At 42.3% G+C, this 14384-nt stretch overlaps 1 protein-coding gene across 1 annotated transcript; it reads left to right on the top strand.

The window, feature by feature from the left end:
- The first annotated feature begins 2158 nt into the window (after positions 1–2158).
- LOC135507967 (dapper homolog 1-like) lies at positions 2159–11288 on the top strand. The gene is made up of 4 exons (XM_064927813.1): positions 2159–2885; positions 4885–5014; positions 6048–6203; positions 7152–11288. The coding sequence occupies exons 1-4, from the start codon at positions 2538–2540 to the stop codon at positions 9173–9175; spliced, it is 2658 nt and encodes an 885-aa protein (XP_064783885.1). The 5' UTR covers positions 2159–2537; the 3' UTR covers positions 9176–11288.
- The last annotated feature ends 3096 nt before the right edge of the window (positions 11289–14384 follow it).

Raw genomic sequence — 14384 nt, 5'->3', positions numbered from 1 at the left:
TAAATGGTATTACCCCGCCCCTCTAGAGACACACACTGAACTTATGGTTCATTGTTGCCAATTGTGAATTGATTCTCCCTTCTTCTTGTCTCTCTCTCGTTCTCCTTCAGGCTGCTTGGTGTGTTTGTTTGAGTCCCATGTTGGAATGCTAGCTGGATGATGACATGTCGTCCAGAGGATGTTTGTTTAGGACACAAGTTTCTATGTCAAACATCTGTTTTTCATAGAACTATCCATGAATCCAATTTCCTAAATCCCTTGTCATGTTTAGAGAGAAGGATTAAATTTGTGTTTCCCTGAAATCTCTCCCCACAGTTGTGTTTGATATAAGCTTGTGCATGTGTGCAATGTAAAAATAAAATACAAATTTTAAATTTTTTTGTTTTTTTGGGAACTTAATGTCAGTTACCTGTAAGTTACTGTTAAAAAAAGTACAGTATATTACCGTAAATTCCAAATAAATGTTGGTTTAACAGTACATTACTGTAAAGTTGTTTTTACAGTGTGTGCACACGCGTGTGTGTGTTTGTCCTGACTCCACAAGCAGAAAATCAGTTTAGCTAATATCAAACACAACTGTCTATGAGTTCAACTGTGTGTGCTCTTCTGACTGGGACAGGTTAGAGATGTGTTTCTGTGTTTTTAATTAGCCTGCATGGGAACTGCTGGCTCCTAAACATCTGAGCTAATCCATCAACTATGCAAATCATGATTCCAATTTAGAGAGACTGCATCCGCTAGAGGGGCTTTCTATCGTGGCTTTCTATCTGGGCTTTCTATCTGGGCTTTCTATCGGGGCATTTCTTCTTCTTCATTATCATTCTTTTCAAATAGAGAAAACGGATTCTGTGATTTCATGTTTTGTTGAACAGTTTGATTTATATTTGGACCAACCTGCACCGGGAACCCTAATGAGCAATGAACAAATGTAGAAAATGAAAGAAAAATAAGTGTTTGTGGGGATAGCAGCTGCTTACAGTGCTGTTTAAATTGATATTCTGGGCTTGACTGTATGTTTAAAATTTGCTCACAAAAGATCTTCAGACATGATGCCCTTACCTTTGTGATAGGATGGTATTGAAACCTTCCCTGGGTAAACACACATCATTAGTAAAGATGATGAATAGTCACCTAAGAGTGATAGGGGCTAGCATTGAAATCCTATATGTTTTCATTTCATGCACACCACTCAGATAAAGAAGGGAATAAAAGAAGGTTGGTTGTTTATAAAGGGATCATATATTCTGACAGGCTATATTGACTGGTTGTTATAGCTTCCCTGGTCAATTGGTATTTGCATACACCGTAAACTTTAATGCCGGACTGATTAGGCCTACAACGACCATTACTGAAACATGACTCACCTGTCATTCTTGTGAAGTAAAAGGCGTTTTTAAACTAGTTACATATTGATAAACCCTCTCCTTTACATTTCATGAAAATAGTATGTATTCATAGATCTATCTATAGAAAATGTCATATTAATTTTAATAACAGATAGGGTTAAATGCGCTCCATGTGACATAGCCTAGAAGCTGTTCTTCCCTGTGGTTTCTTAACAGAGGAGGGCGCCCTCATCTTTAGTACAACGTCATTCTCATTGAAAAAAAGGCACATCCTTTGCATACCATATATGTCATAATAAACATAACGTAATTGCCTAATGAATTGTTAATAAAACGCAATTAGCTTTTAATTCCATTTGAATTTCAAATCAGATTTTCCATTAGGCCTAGCCTAATAATGTGTCACACTTTTTCCAAACGGGAAACGGGAAATTGTTCATTAAATAGTTGTTTTAGCATTTATTCTAACGGATTGGTTTATAATTTATATGTAGCCGAATCTAGATTCAATAGTCTACAAGGGTCAAAGCAGAATCACAGCTCGCGGGAGTTATTACTTGCAATTGTTACGTGAATTATATTTAATAAGCACATGTTATCTGTAAAATATGAAAACAATCACAAGTGTGAAACTCCAAGGTATTATTATTTTTGGTTTTATTATATATCACAGAAAGAGAGAAGAATCGAATTAGGGAGAAGGGGCGAAACGTAGAACCGGCAGGCACTAAGACATGTTACTACCACGGAGAAAGTAGATGGGTCTCTAAAGAGAGAGATGGTCCAACGCTACTCACCACTATCCTCAGAACGCTGCGACCTGCTTGACAGAGAAATAGCTACACACTCCCTATTTGACATTATACTAAAACTTTGTCGTTTTCACCATGCAACTTTTTTCGATTTGTTCAAACTGAAAATCACTGAGATTTGTTGTTTTATTTTGGAGGCCCGGATACTGTTTGGACAACAAAAAGGACCGATTTTACGCACGCAGTTTGTACCGGGATAGCTGCTTCAAAAGACAGAATTTATGGACAAGTAATTTAATGGTCGGTTAGGTTAGACCGTGGTATGTGCGTCCACCGGTCAACGTTTTTGATGCACATCATGATTTTCTAAACTCTTCACAGTGAATTTATGTGGCCCGCTGTTGCCAGTTATATGTTGTAAATCATTGTCGCTTGTTGGATGGATACAATGAAACAAACGGCTGCTGGTGCAGAAATGCTGGTCTCCAAGGATTACACATTACAGATGCGGGATAGGAGAGAATGCGATACGCGCTCCAGGGAAATAATAGAGGAAGAGATGGGTCGTGTGCGAACTCGGGAGAGATTGGAAGCCACTCTAGCGGGTCTTGGAGAGCTGGAATATTTGCGACAGCGGCAGGATTTACTGGTCAGAAATGTGTTGAATCACCAAGAGGACTGTATATCACCAGGAGAAGATCCAATGTGCGTTACGCATGAGGAGAATTACTTGAACTCGGAGGAAAAACTTTTAGAAGAAAACATTTTATTGCTAAGAAAACAACTGGTATGTAGACTTAATACAATTTACTTTCTTTAACATTAATCTTTGATTAATTTGGGTCTGCTATTTTGGTTTACATTTCAAACGATGTCGTGAAATACAAAAAACAGTCACTCGAATATTGGTTTGAGTCGATCTAAATTGTTCACCCAGCGGTCTATTTTCTGACCCAGTCGCAGCTCCATGGACGCACGCCAAGCCTACTGATAATAACCGTTGGACACGAGTTTGTGCTTCCTCAGGACAGGCGCAAATCTGTCGAAGGATGAGGTAGATGTCTAGTATGATACAAGATTAAAATAAAAACAGGCCTGTACATTTGATTCCCAGATTACTTTCCGGGCAGTTTTATTAGTTCATTTTGGGCCTTTTAATAGCATTACCGCCTCTATCCTTATTTCACTCACAGATCAAATCAAGAGAAGTCTGTTTCAAATTGTAGACTAATGTTGTAAAAGTTCAATGGAACATTATTGACCATTTACAATAAATGAACGATTACGCTATTAGATATGTCATCGTATCCCAATGCAAGCAGATTCACTAGTTGTTCGTCTAAAGGAAAAGATGTTGGTTCCCAGATAATTAAATGGAGGGAATAGCAGGATGGCTATTAGATTTAAATAACACTCATTATTTTCTAACTGTGAGGGGGTCCAGCCTCTTGAATGAGATTTACTGATGAGTTACAATGGATGTTGCGACTGAAATTAACTTTTACAAGCAGATCTACCACACCCCGTTGCTGTTAAAGGATGCCGGGTAATTATGTGCTGGTCGTTTGAGATTAGGCCATTTAAACAGACAAACACACCTGGGTTCAGTTAGGCAGTAAGAGAAAGTCGTGAATGTTGTTGAGAGATATATATATATATATATATCATCTCATTACCCCTTTGAATTAATGTAGGCCTACATTAAATCATAATTGTTTTCAACCTCATTCTATAATTTCAGACCATTTCACACTCAGCCTTTCAACCCAGTATGTGGATAGTGTTATTCAGTAAAACAACCATTGTGCCTGCCTCTGCTTTTTGAAAATGGTACATTGTGTGGAAATGGTCTCTGAAGCCATAGCATGTTTGGATCACATTAATCACATTAATCACCCTCTGCCTCTTGTCACCAGGCCTGGTTTTATGCCCCGCTAGTCTGCTACAGCCCTGCTCTGTAGGAAGTGCTGCAGCTTGATATAGCCTGGAATCTGTGTGTTGCATTACTGGCCTCAGTCATGGCTGAAATACTATAACTGTATATGTATAATGCACAGGGGATAGCTAGACTTACCTAGATGGCTAGCAGGTACTTGGGAGTAATGTAGCCTATGTCTGTGGTCTGCAAGCCACTCAATTGTCACAAATGTAGTGCATTTAAATCAGGTCTGACTTGTCACTAAGCCTTCAAGTTTGACATTTGCAGTTGGTCTTTGAATTCAAACCACACTGGAGAGCAGAATGGCGGAATGTAACCACCACACGATCTGATTGTTGTCATATGTGACCCGGGCTGATCCTCATCACCCGCATGTTTGAGGGAGTTGTTTATCTCCCGTGATGTGATTCTAATTTAGTTTGGGATATTAATGGGTTCTGATAGGGCAACACCGTCTCGCTAAGATGCGGAACACTTGCTCGCTAAGACACGGAACACTTGCAGCACAGTGACTATAGCCCCACTTTAAGTAACCAACATGCAAGGCTATGGATTTAATCAGAAATGGAACCAAAAATCGGAGGCTAAACATGCTGTTTCTAATCAATGGCAATACAGAACAACGCTGAATTGGATTGAGCTGTAGACCCTTGTCCCAGATCAGTCTGTGCTCTTGCCAACTCGGTCATGGATCGGCAGGTAGCCTGGCAGGTTTGGTTTGAAATGACAAGGAGTTGGCATGATGGCACAAATAGACGGGTTCTCAGGCTAATAGATATAGCTACACAGGAACCAGATGTCACTGTACAACTGTAACTAACTCTCTTGTCTGTGTGTTTCCCTCCAGAACTGTCTGAGAAAGAGAGATGCTGGTTTGATCAATCAGCTGCAGGAGCTGGACAGGCAGATCAGTGACCTCCGATTGGACACGGAGGCATCACATGAGCAAGTGGAGACAGACAGCCGCCCAAGCTCGGGTTAGTCTAGTTCTACAATAGAACGGATTCTAAGGATTCGACCTCCGAATGTTACCCTGTGGAAACTAGACATTATCAGTAGGATCTGTCAAGTGCGAGTCAGTTCCACTTAAGCAATTGAGGATACTGCAGAATGTGTAATCTCCCAAAGGCAGGGTTCTTAGCAAACACGAACATGACATAGAAGTGACTGGAAATGCTACATTTTTGGTCACACTTTATTTGAATAGTCCAGTGGTATTTACTGTAGAGCATCTATCTGTTGATAAGCAACTGCTTGTTAAGGTTAGGTTTAGAGCTAGGGTTAAGGTTAGTAGATAGTTAGTTAGTTGAAATGTTACTGATAGTCCATCTGTAGACTCTCTACACACTATCCAAATAAAGTGTTAACCAATTTTTTTGTTGTATATTTTTAATAAATGGGCTACCATCTCACATAGAGAAGTGTTTATCTAACCCATTGTTTAGACTGCTAATATGGTAACACTCAGTCCGTGAGCTGTGGCTGGTACTGTATCCCGTTATTAGTTGTATACATTCCACATTCCTCACGTAGGAGGTCACTTTGGATAGTGTGACATAGTGAATCTTACTACAGAACATTCTGTACCGTCCATGTGCAGTACATTATTGGCGATTTGTGGATTTTAATGTATTTTGTTCCGCAAACTGTTCACAACTAACTTCAGATCTGTCTGAAGTTTTTTTCAGTTGGTATGGAATCAGCATTTAACCATTCTACTCCAAAGCTCATTTCATAGATGCCAGAGAATTAGAATGGATGTAGGCTTGGCTACGCTGCAAATAGAAGAAACGTTACTTGAATCTAGTCAACCCTGTTTACACCAGCCTTGTTTTAAGTGCTTGAGATTTTCCGCATTAATTCTTTTAATAGCCACAGCCTGACATGTAATAAATTGTTGGATGACAGCTCCCTCCCTGCGGGGTGTAAAATTAACGTGTTAAAAAATGTCCCTTCTGTTTCTCTCTGCTCTCTCTTTCTCTCTGCTCTCTCTTTCTCTCTGCCCTCTAGGTTTTTACGAGCTGAGCGACGGAGCTTCGGGGTCCCTCTCCAACTCCTCCAACTCGGTGTTCAGTGAGTGTTTGTCCAGCTGTCGCTCCAGCACCTGTTTCTGCAGTCCTCTCGACACATCACTGTGTGCCTCCGAGGGAAGGCTCAAATCTGCAGGTGAGAGAGAGGCCCTCACAGCACAGTCCCATAAGGGTTGTGGTGAATTTCATTTTAATTCAGTCAATAAAATAAAAATAAACAAGTTTTTCCTCATAGAGAAGCATTGAGGAATTTCAGTTCCTTAATTAAAAAGAGGTTGAATCCAACCCTGCAGCACAGCCCAGCGCTACGCCTTTGGCAGGACAGAATCCTGATGTTTGATGTCACGTGGTCTATCTTGGGCGCAACAAGCTGGGCTGAATAATTTTGTTGTCCTTTGCTGTATATACAACACTTTCCTCCTTTCCCGAAAGACCCCCATCACACCCTCCATCCACATAAGTGTCATCTTTTATTACAGTGCTTCATTCCAGCTGGCCCCAGTTCAACATATAGTTTCCTTTGTGTTGTTACCAATCGTGGGGTTTGTTGTGAAAATACTTTGATTCAGTTTCAAACGAATGATGGAGAAAAGACTGGAAGGAAACACCAAATGGCACCCTTTCCCCTACTTAGTGCGCTACTTTTGACCAGAGCCCTATGGGCACGATGTAGGAAATAGGGTGTAATTTGGGATACAGAACACTGTCCTTTGCGCTAGATTCCCGGCCAGGCAAGGCAGATGGCTTGGCTCTAACGAACAGCCACGCCTATGATAAGACACAAACAAAAGGGCCATTAACACATCTAAACCAACTGCCCCCTTCGTTAACATATTGAGAGGTTGCATGCTTTGCTTTTCTTACCCTTTCAACACTACTGTAGGCTTCTGTGTGGCGTTACTGTTGAAATGAGGAAATAGTATGGAAACTGGTGGTTTCCGTTGTTTGAATTACTAGTGGTGTCTGTAGTCCGTACTCTTTCTTTCCGGTCTGGTTTCCATATGAGATACTAGTGGCGCATCTGTTGTTCTGTAGTCTTTGTTGAACTGTAGTTCTTAGTCTTTGTCTTCTGTGTGGTTTTCAGATGAGCTTGGCAGCTGTGCTGAGTGTGAGAATCAGTGTGCGGAGCAGCAGACCACGGGGACTGTTAGAAAGTCGCTCCCCACTCCCTACTCCCCCTCTATGGACACCTCTTCCACCACTCAAGACATCCAGTCTAAGTACCACTGTGACCTGATCGCCAAGAACGGCAGCGACGTGTACCGCTACCCCAGCCCCCTCCATGCCGTGGCTGTACAGAGCCCAATCTTCTTCCAGTCTCTTGCCGGCCTTCTCAAAGAAGACGGGGGGCTATCAAAGAGCAGCGGAGGCGAGGGCTTCGGTGGCTGTCAGAAACTAAAGCAGCCGCCGACTCTGGTGCCCCAGAACATTTCTTGGCCTGCCTCCCATGCGCCTACCAGCAAACGACTGGACAATTATATATTCAGCCTGCTTCAGAGGAGGGCTCAGCCCATTAGGACCAATAAGCCGCGGACGAGCATCAGCACAGACCCCTCTAAGAGCATCCTGAGGCAGGGCAGCTTGTGTGTGAGACAGGCTACTGTTGCCCCGCAGCAGCAAGGAAGAACTGCTGCTCCTCTTCCTGATCTTAAACCAGCCTGGCAGATGTGTTTACATGCAGGTGGTGCCAGTAACACTGATCCAGGAACAGGCACCTCACAGAGACAGTGGTCAGTGGAGAGCAAAGGGGAACTCCTCTTAGAAAATGGGATGGTGTCCCAGTCTCTGGGCCAACCTCAGAACGGCTGTGCCACAATCGACGGCAGTGACATTCACACCAACAGCCTGGTAAAAAAGAAGGGGTCTGTGTCATCAGCCTATAAAGGACTTCCATCGGCAACCGGTCCTCTGTCTAAAGATTATCAAGACTTGGGTACCCCAAATGCCAACTCCTCCCCCAAAGAGAGCAAGCATCCTTATTTCCCTGCTGCTCCAGTGGACGTCAGTACTAAACCCCCCCAGACACTCCCTAGAGACCGCACCAAAACAGGCACTCCCAAGAAAAGCCCTAAGAGCATCCTGGTCTCTGTCCAGACAGCCCAGACCACTAAGGAAGAGAGGCCCATGCTGGAGCTGGTGAGTCTAGGGTCTTCCTCCCAGAGCCAGGATGAAGGTCAGGGTCACATGGTCAGTGCCCAGTACATCCCTGCCCAGAGGCAGACTGTCAAGCTCCGCAAAGCGGGCAAGAACATCAAGATCGTCAAGGTGAAGAATGCCTCTCTGAAACAACACCGAGGGGTTCACGCACACGCTGAGCCTGTGTTAGCCGAGGCAACAGGGGGAAGGGAGAAGGGTCACCGATCTGGAGGGATGAGGAAGTCTCGTCAGTCTGAGGAGGTACATCACGTGCACAAAGTCTCCTCCAAGAGGGGGGCGTCCTCCAGGGCCAAACGCACCATCCCTGCATCCATCCCTGAGGGCCGGGTCCTTGAGAAACACACGGCCACAGTGTCCACAACCAGGTCCACTGTGTCCAGGCATCATGGTCACCATGGCAGGGAAGTGGTGGTGGCCAAGCCCAAGTACAAGAGAACAAGCGGACATGACTACAACCGAGGAAGGCTGAAAGCCATCACTGAGGTGCCTTACGATGAGGCCTTTAGGAGAGCCCACCGCAGACAGAAGAGGGAGGTCCTCGGCCAGGTCTCCACCACCACGTACCTACCATCCAACGTGAAATTTGCCAGCCCTTATGCCTATGTGGCTGGCAGCGACTCTGAGTACTCCGCAGAGTGTGCTTCGCTTTTCCATTCCACCATCGTAGACACTAGTGAGGATGAGCGGAGCAACTACACCACCAACTGCTTCGGGGACAGCGAGTCCAGCCTGAGCGAGGTGGACTTTGTGGGGGAGAGCACCACCAGCAGTGACTCTGAGGAAAGCGGAGGGATGAACTGGCCCCAGTTTTCAGGGCAGGGTGCTGGGCATCATGAGTTAACCGCTGCCCAGGCTAAAGCCTTCATCAAGATCAAGGCCTCTCACAACCTGAAGAAGAAGATCCTCCGCTTCCGATCGGCGGGCTCGCTAAAACTGATGACGACTGTATGAGGAAGGGACTTCAGGGTGTCAGGCAGGAAGCAGTGACTCAGCCAATCAAATTGGCCACTCTCTCTCTGCTCAAGATCAAGTGCCTAGGCAGATTTTTTTTATTTACAGCAAGTCTTTACTGAAATCAATCTCAGATGTTTAAGGAAACATTTAATTGGGATGCAAGGATTTGTACAAAATGTCCAGCAGACTCCCTCTCCCTGCACTTTCTGACAAACGATGGACAAGGTGAAAAGCATCTAAGGAGCCCCCATTTTTATTTTGTTGTATGTAGCGGTTTTTGTATTTATTATGGACATTACCCTTGCTGTGGTACATGGCAAAAATCTGTACATGCTTTTAATGTTCTTGGTTTACTTTCTGGATTAAAGATATTTCTAACATAATATATTTGGTTGCTACTTCTTGGACACGCGATACTTTATTTGACTGATTATTTAAAGCAGAGTATTAAGTGTCTGTAAGGAATATTAATGGCTAGATAGACATTATATTCTGATCACTGACAACTGCTGATAGCATTTTGATATTCAGCACCATTTTAAAGTTTAGACACCTACTCATTCAAGGGTTTTTATATTTTGACTATTTTCTACATTGTAGAATAATAGTGAAGACATCAAAACTATGGAATAACACATGGAATCATGTAGTAGCCAAAGAAGTGTTAAACAAATTAAAATGTTATTTTACATTCTTCAAAGTAAAGAAGCCACCCTTTGCCTTGACAGCTTTGCACACTTGGCATTCTCTCAACCAGCTTCAGGGAGGCACCTGGAAAACATTTAAATTAACATGTGTGCCTTGTTAATTTGTGGAATTCTTTCATTCTTAATGCATTTGAGCCAATCAGATGTGTTGTGACAAGGTAGGGGTGGTATACAGAAGATTTTTGGTGAAAGACCAAGTCCTTATTATGGCAAGAACAGCTTGAATAAGCAAAGAGAAACAGTCCATTACTTTAAGACATGAAGGTCAGTCAATCCAGAACATTTCAATAACCTTCAAGTGCTGTCGCAAAAACCATCAATCGCTATGATGAAACTGGCTCTAATGAGGACCGCCACAGGAATGGAAGACCCAGAGTTAACACTGCTGCAAAGGATAAGTTCCTCAGAAATTGCAGCCAAAATAAATACTTCAGAGTTCAAGTAACAGACACATCTCAACCTCAATTGTTCAGAAGAAACTGCGTGAATCAAGCCTTCATGCTCAATATTGCTGCAAAGAAACCATTACTACAGGACACCAATAATAATAAGACGAGACTTGTTGTACTTTGGTCTGTCTCCCAATTTGAGATTTTTGCTTCCAACCACTGTCTTTGTGAGACGCAGAGTAGGTGAATGAATGATCTCTGCATGTGTGGTTCCCTCCGTGAAGCATGGAGGAGGTGTGAGGGTGCTTTGCTGGTGACTGTGATTTATTGAGAATTCAAGGCACACTTAACCAACGTGGCTACCACAGCATTCTGCAGCGATACACCATCCCATCAAGGTTTGTGCTTAGTGGGACTATAATTTGTTTTTCAACAGGACAATGACCCAACACACCATGCTGTGTGAGGGCTATTTGAACAAGGAGAGTGATGGAGTGCTGCATCAGATGATCTGGCCTCCACAATCACCCGACTTCAACCCAATTTAGATGGTTTGGGTTGAGTTGGACCGCAGAGTGAAGGAAAAGCAGCCAACAAGTGCTCAGCATACGTGTGAAGTTGGTTGAGAGAATGCCAAGAGTGTGCAAAGATGTCAAGGCAAAGGGTGGCTACTTTGAAGAATCTAAAATCTAAAATATATTTTGATTTGTTTCACACTTTTGTTTACTACATGATTCCATATGTGTTATTTCATAGTTTTGATATCTTCACTAGTATTCTACAATGTAGAAAAGAGTCAAAATAAAGAAAAACCCTTGAATGAGTAGGTGTGTCCAACGTTTTGACTGATAATGTATAATATATACACACATACAAGATATGCATGAGGAACTGTTTTACCTTAATTTGTTGTTGATATCAAGTACATTGCCAATTCTTGTATATAATGTCTATGTATGTTATTACTGGTGTTTAACCGTTTTATGCTTTATTAAATGTCTGCTTTAAAATCAATATTTGGTCATCACCTTCCCTTCTAAATTGTGCACTCACTGTCATAACTCAGTTTCTCTAGAGCCCCGCAAGGTCGGCGTCGTCCCCCGCCTCCCTAAAATGAAATGGAATGTATCAACCAGACAGCCACTCAAAGTATACACTACCAATCGCTGTCCATGGTGCTGAAATTGCGACATGTCTATGCTGTTGCTTGCCTGTCAAATCGATGATAGGCTTTCTTTGGTGCCAGGACATGTATAGCTTTGTTTAGGTAATGGATAAATGTTTATTGGTAGGCCTATTTGGTCATTTTCTCATGTTTAGCATAACATTTCAGGAAGCTATACACTGTCGCAATGCTGCCATTTGTAGACTGCTGGCAGGTGGCAATGTAATTCAAACATTGCAGTTTGTAACATACATTTTTGTTGCAACAGCATACTATCAGCTACCAATATATATTTTTGAATATACAACTGTCCCGTATAGACTACCTGTATGACCTGAGACATCCTCATGCTCTCTCCCATCTTGGATAGGAAGTTGTGCATAAAATCAATCTATTAAATGCCAAATACTAGTCAGTCCACCATGAAAACACTAGCTTACCAGGGATTGTTTCATTTTGCATCGTACTATCTATAGCGATATAACGTATTCAGCTGCTATTTATAAACTTGTTATAAAAATTACATCAAATAGCCTAATGGGGAAAAATTCAGCCACTTTTTAATATTGAGCGGGGTTTCTCTGGCTAGTAGCCTACAGAAATATTCAAGGTAAATCAAATTAAATCCAACTTGAGAGACTCTCCTGGTGTCCTGAAGTCCTCCTTTTTTGTGTGCAAACGTTTTCACTACAGCCAGTAGGTCCAGGTTGCCGGACAGACTTTTCTGAGACATTGTGCATTAGACCATATGTCCATTGTGCTGCATACATTTTAATGCATGCCAAGAAATACCAAATATAATGGACTGTTGATATTGCAACTGTCACTACTCAGGTTCACCAGGATGAAAAAATCGCAAACCACTTTTTTTGTTGTTCAATCCCTCAAGAACTGTTGTCTGCTAAAGATGATAATTTGTTTGCATCTGTCATTTTATTGGCTCTCCAGTATCCACACGACCTGTCCCCAGAGGTTCCTATACAGTTAATCTCTTTCCGTAACGTGTTGAGGCCGGAAATTAAGGACAATGAGAGGTTCAATTAAAGATGCGGCAGAACTGCTGTGTTCGAAGCACCAATCCCTTCTGCCCCGTTTCCCTGATGCTGCTACGGCAAACAAGCTGTTTTTACCATCCCTGCAACTGACGCTTCTGTGGAGAGATCGTTTTCTGAACTGAAACTCATAAAGAACTAGGCCTACCAAAGAAGCGTTAGGCTCTCGGTCTGATATGCGCTGTTGAACCTCTGAGTAAGCTCCGCTCATTGCGCTGGCGCCGTCGTAACCTTGAACACAGCATTTGTTCACTAATATTTTGTGCCTCGTTCCTTATACTTTCACTCTGTAATTATTTTTTTTTCAAGGCCTGAGGCACTTTTTCAGTCCCATTCCTGAAGCCCAAGAAACAAACATTTAGCTTCCTAGTACACATGGAAATTAAAACGGTTTATGAATTACTTTTGGAGGGTTACTGTGAAAATTATTTATTCCATTTTTAAAAATTGACCGATGAGAGGCACGTGGGCCCCACCCACCTTGCGGGAGCTGAGGGGCTGTCGGGTGCTCCAGCTTGTGCACTGAGGTAGCGTAGTTGTGTTGTTGACAAATGTTAATGTATTTTCTCCAACTCAACCTCATCACCGTGACATTATGATATGCAATGTGACCTTTCACTCTATTTTGTCTCAAAAATGTAACTTGAATATTCTAGAACCTTATTTATAGGTCATTCTACAGTGTAGAAATAAAAGTATATTCTATGTTCTACAGTGCTAAAGCATGTTCCAGAACCTTATCCACCTTCATGCATCACTCTAGAATCTCCAGTAATGAAGCATTGCTTCAATGTCATAAATGCCTCCTAGACAACGAAACAAATAGTGTTTTCGCTCCACATATGGGTCCATATCACTCTCCTGTCTGTGTTTGTGCCCAGATGCCTCTTTGTCTTTGGTGTGTCAGTATCTTGCTCAAACGCTAAACTTAGTGATCACGCCACAGTGTTAACATGACACCCTGTCTGTGTCTGTGACACTTCAGTTGTCAACCCTCTCATACTCAATATCTTCAATATTCCAATCCACAACCCCACCTGGCTACACGTGGGAGGAAAGAGAGAGACAGAATAAGTACATTTTCAGCCACTGTCTGGGAATTAATTAGCTAGAAAATTGTAGAGGATATTTATAGGAAATGGGAGTAGGTAGAAATGACTGTACTGATGTGTGACCTTCAGATAAACATCGGCATCATGTCCTCCGGGCAAATATCATCCAGTTTACATGTCAAATTTTTCACAACAATATGTATGGAGTCAGGTACGGATACATAGGGAATAGGAGTCATCATAGAGACAGTTCAAGGAATTGAACCCTGCCAATGTGTAGTTTTCCAGTGACCCTCAGCCTTTTTCTCTCTACCCTGCAGAAATGATAGTCAAGGTAGTGTATGTACGTGCATGTTTGTGTAAGAACATGTAACCTGATTTGAATATTTGACCCAGTTTCTCTCCTATTTGGCAACTCCCCTCACTGTTTTGGGTTAGCTTTCATCCCAGTCACATGTTCATATGCTTTGTTTAGACTTCCAAGTCTCTTATGAGATCCCGGCCCAGCCAACAACACATGACTCTTTCATGGGGAATAATTGTTTTGTTTCTAGCTGAAAATGTTTTCAAAGGTCATTCTTGATGGAGGGAAATTCATCTAGGCCTGTTATGAAACTATTTTTGCATTCCTAAAATGGCACTACTTTTGACCAGAGCCCAAAAGAAAGATCAAATGATTTATTATACACATGCAGTCTATAACATAAAGAAATTAGTACACATTTCAACACATATTTCACTGTTGTAGCTTAGGACTTCCGCAACCTTTCAGAAACCTCTCATGACTGGGGAGAAAAAGGGGGTAAAATACAAAGGATTATATACAAACATAATAATAAAA

This window comes from Oncorhynchus masou, chromosome 21, assembly GCF_036934945.1.
Source record: "Oncorhynchus masou masou isolate Uvic2021 chromosome 21, UVic_Omas_1.1, whole genome shotgun sequence".
Taxonomy (NCBI): Eukaryota; Metazoa; Chordata; class Actinopteri; order Salmoniformes; family Salmonidae; genus Oncorhynchus; species Oncorhynchus masou.
The sequence above is the reverse complement of the archived record's forward strand: the minus strand, read 5'-3'. Positions and strand labels throughout refer to the sequence as shown.

Bases quoted from the DNA above. Each gene is read 5' to 3' on its own strand.
- LOC135507967 (XM_064927813.1), top strand. From the start codon at position 2,538: ATGGATACAATGAAACAAACGGCTGCTGGTGCAGAAATGCTGGTCTCC. The intron at 2,886-4,884 runs GTATGTAGACTT...GTTTCCCTCCAG, and splicing joins TATTGCTAAGAAAACAACTG to AACTGTCTGAGAAAGAGAGA. The intron at 5,015-6,047 runs GTTAGTCTAGTT...TCTGCCCTCTAG, and splicing joins AGACAGCCGCCCAAGCTCGG to GTTTTTACGAGCTGAGCGAC.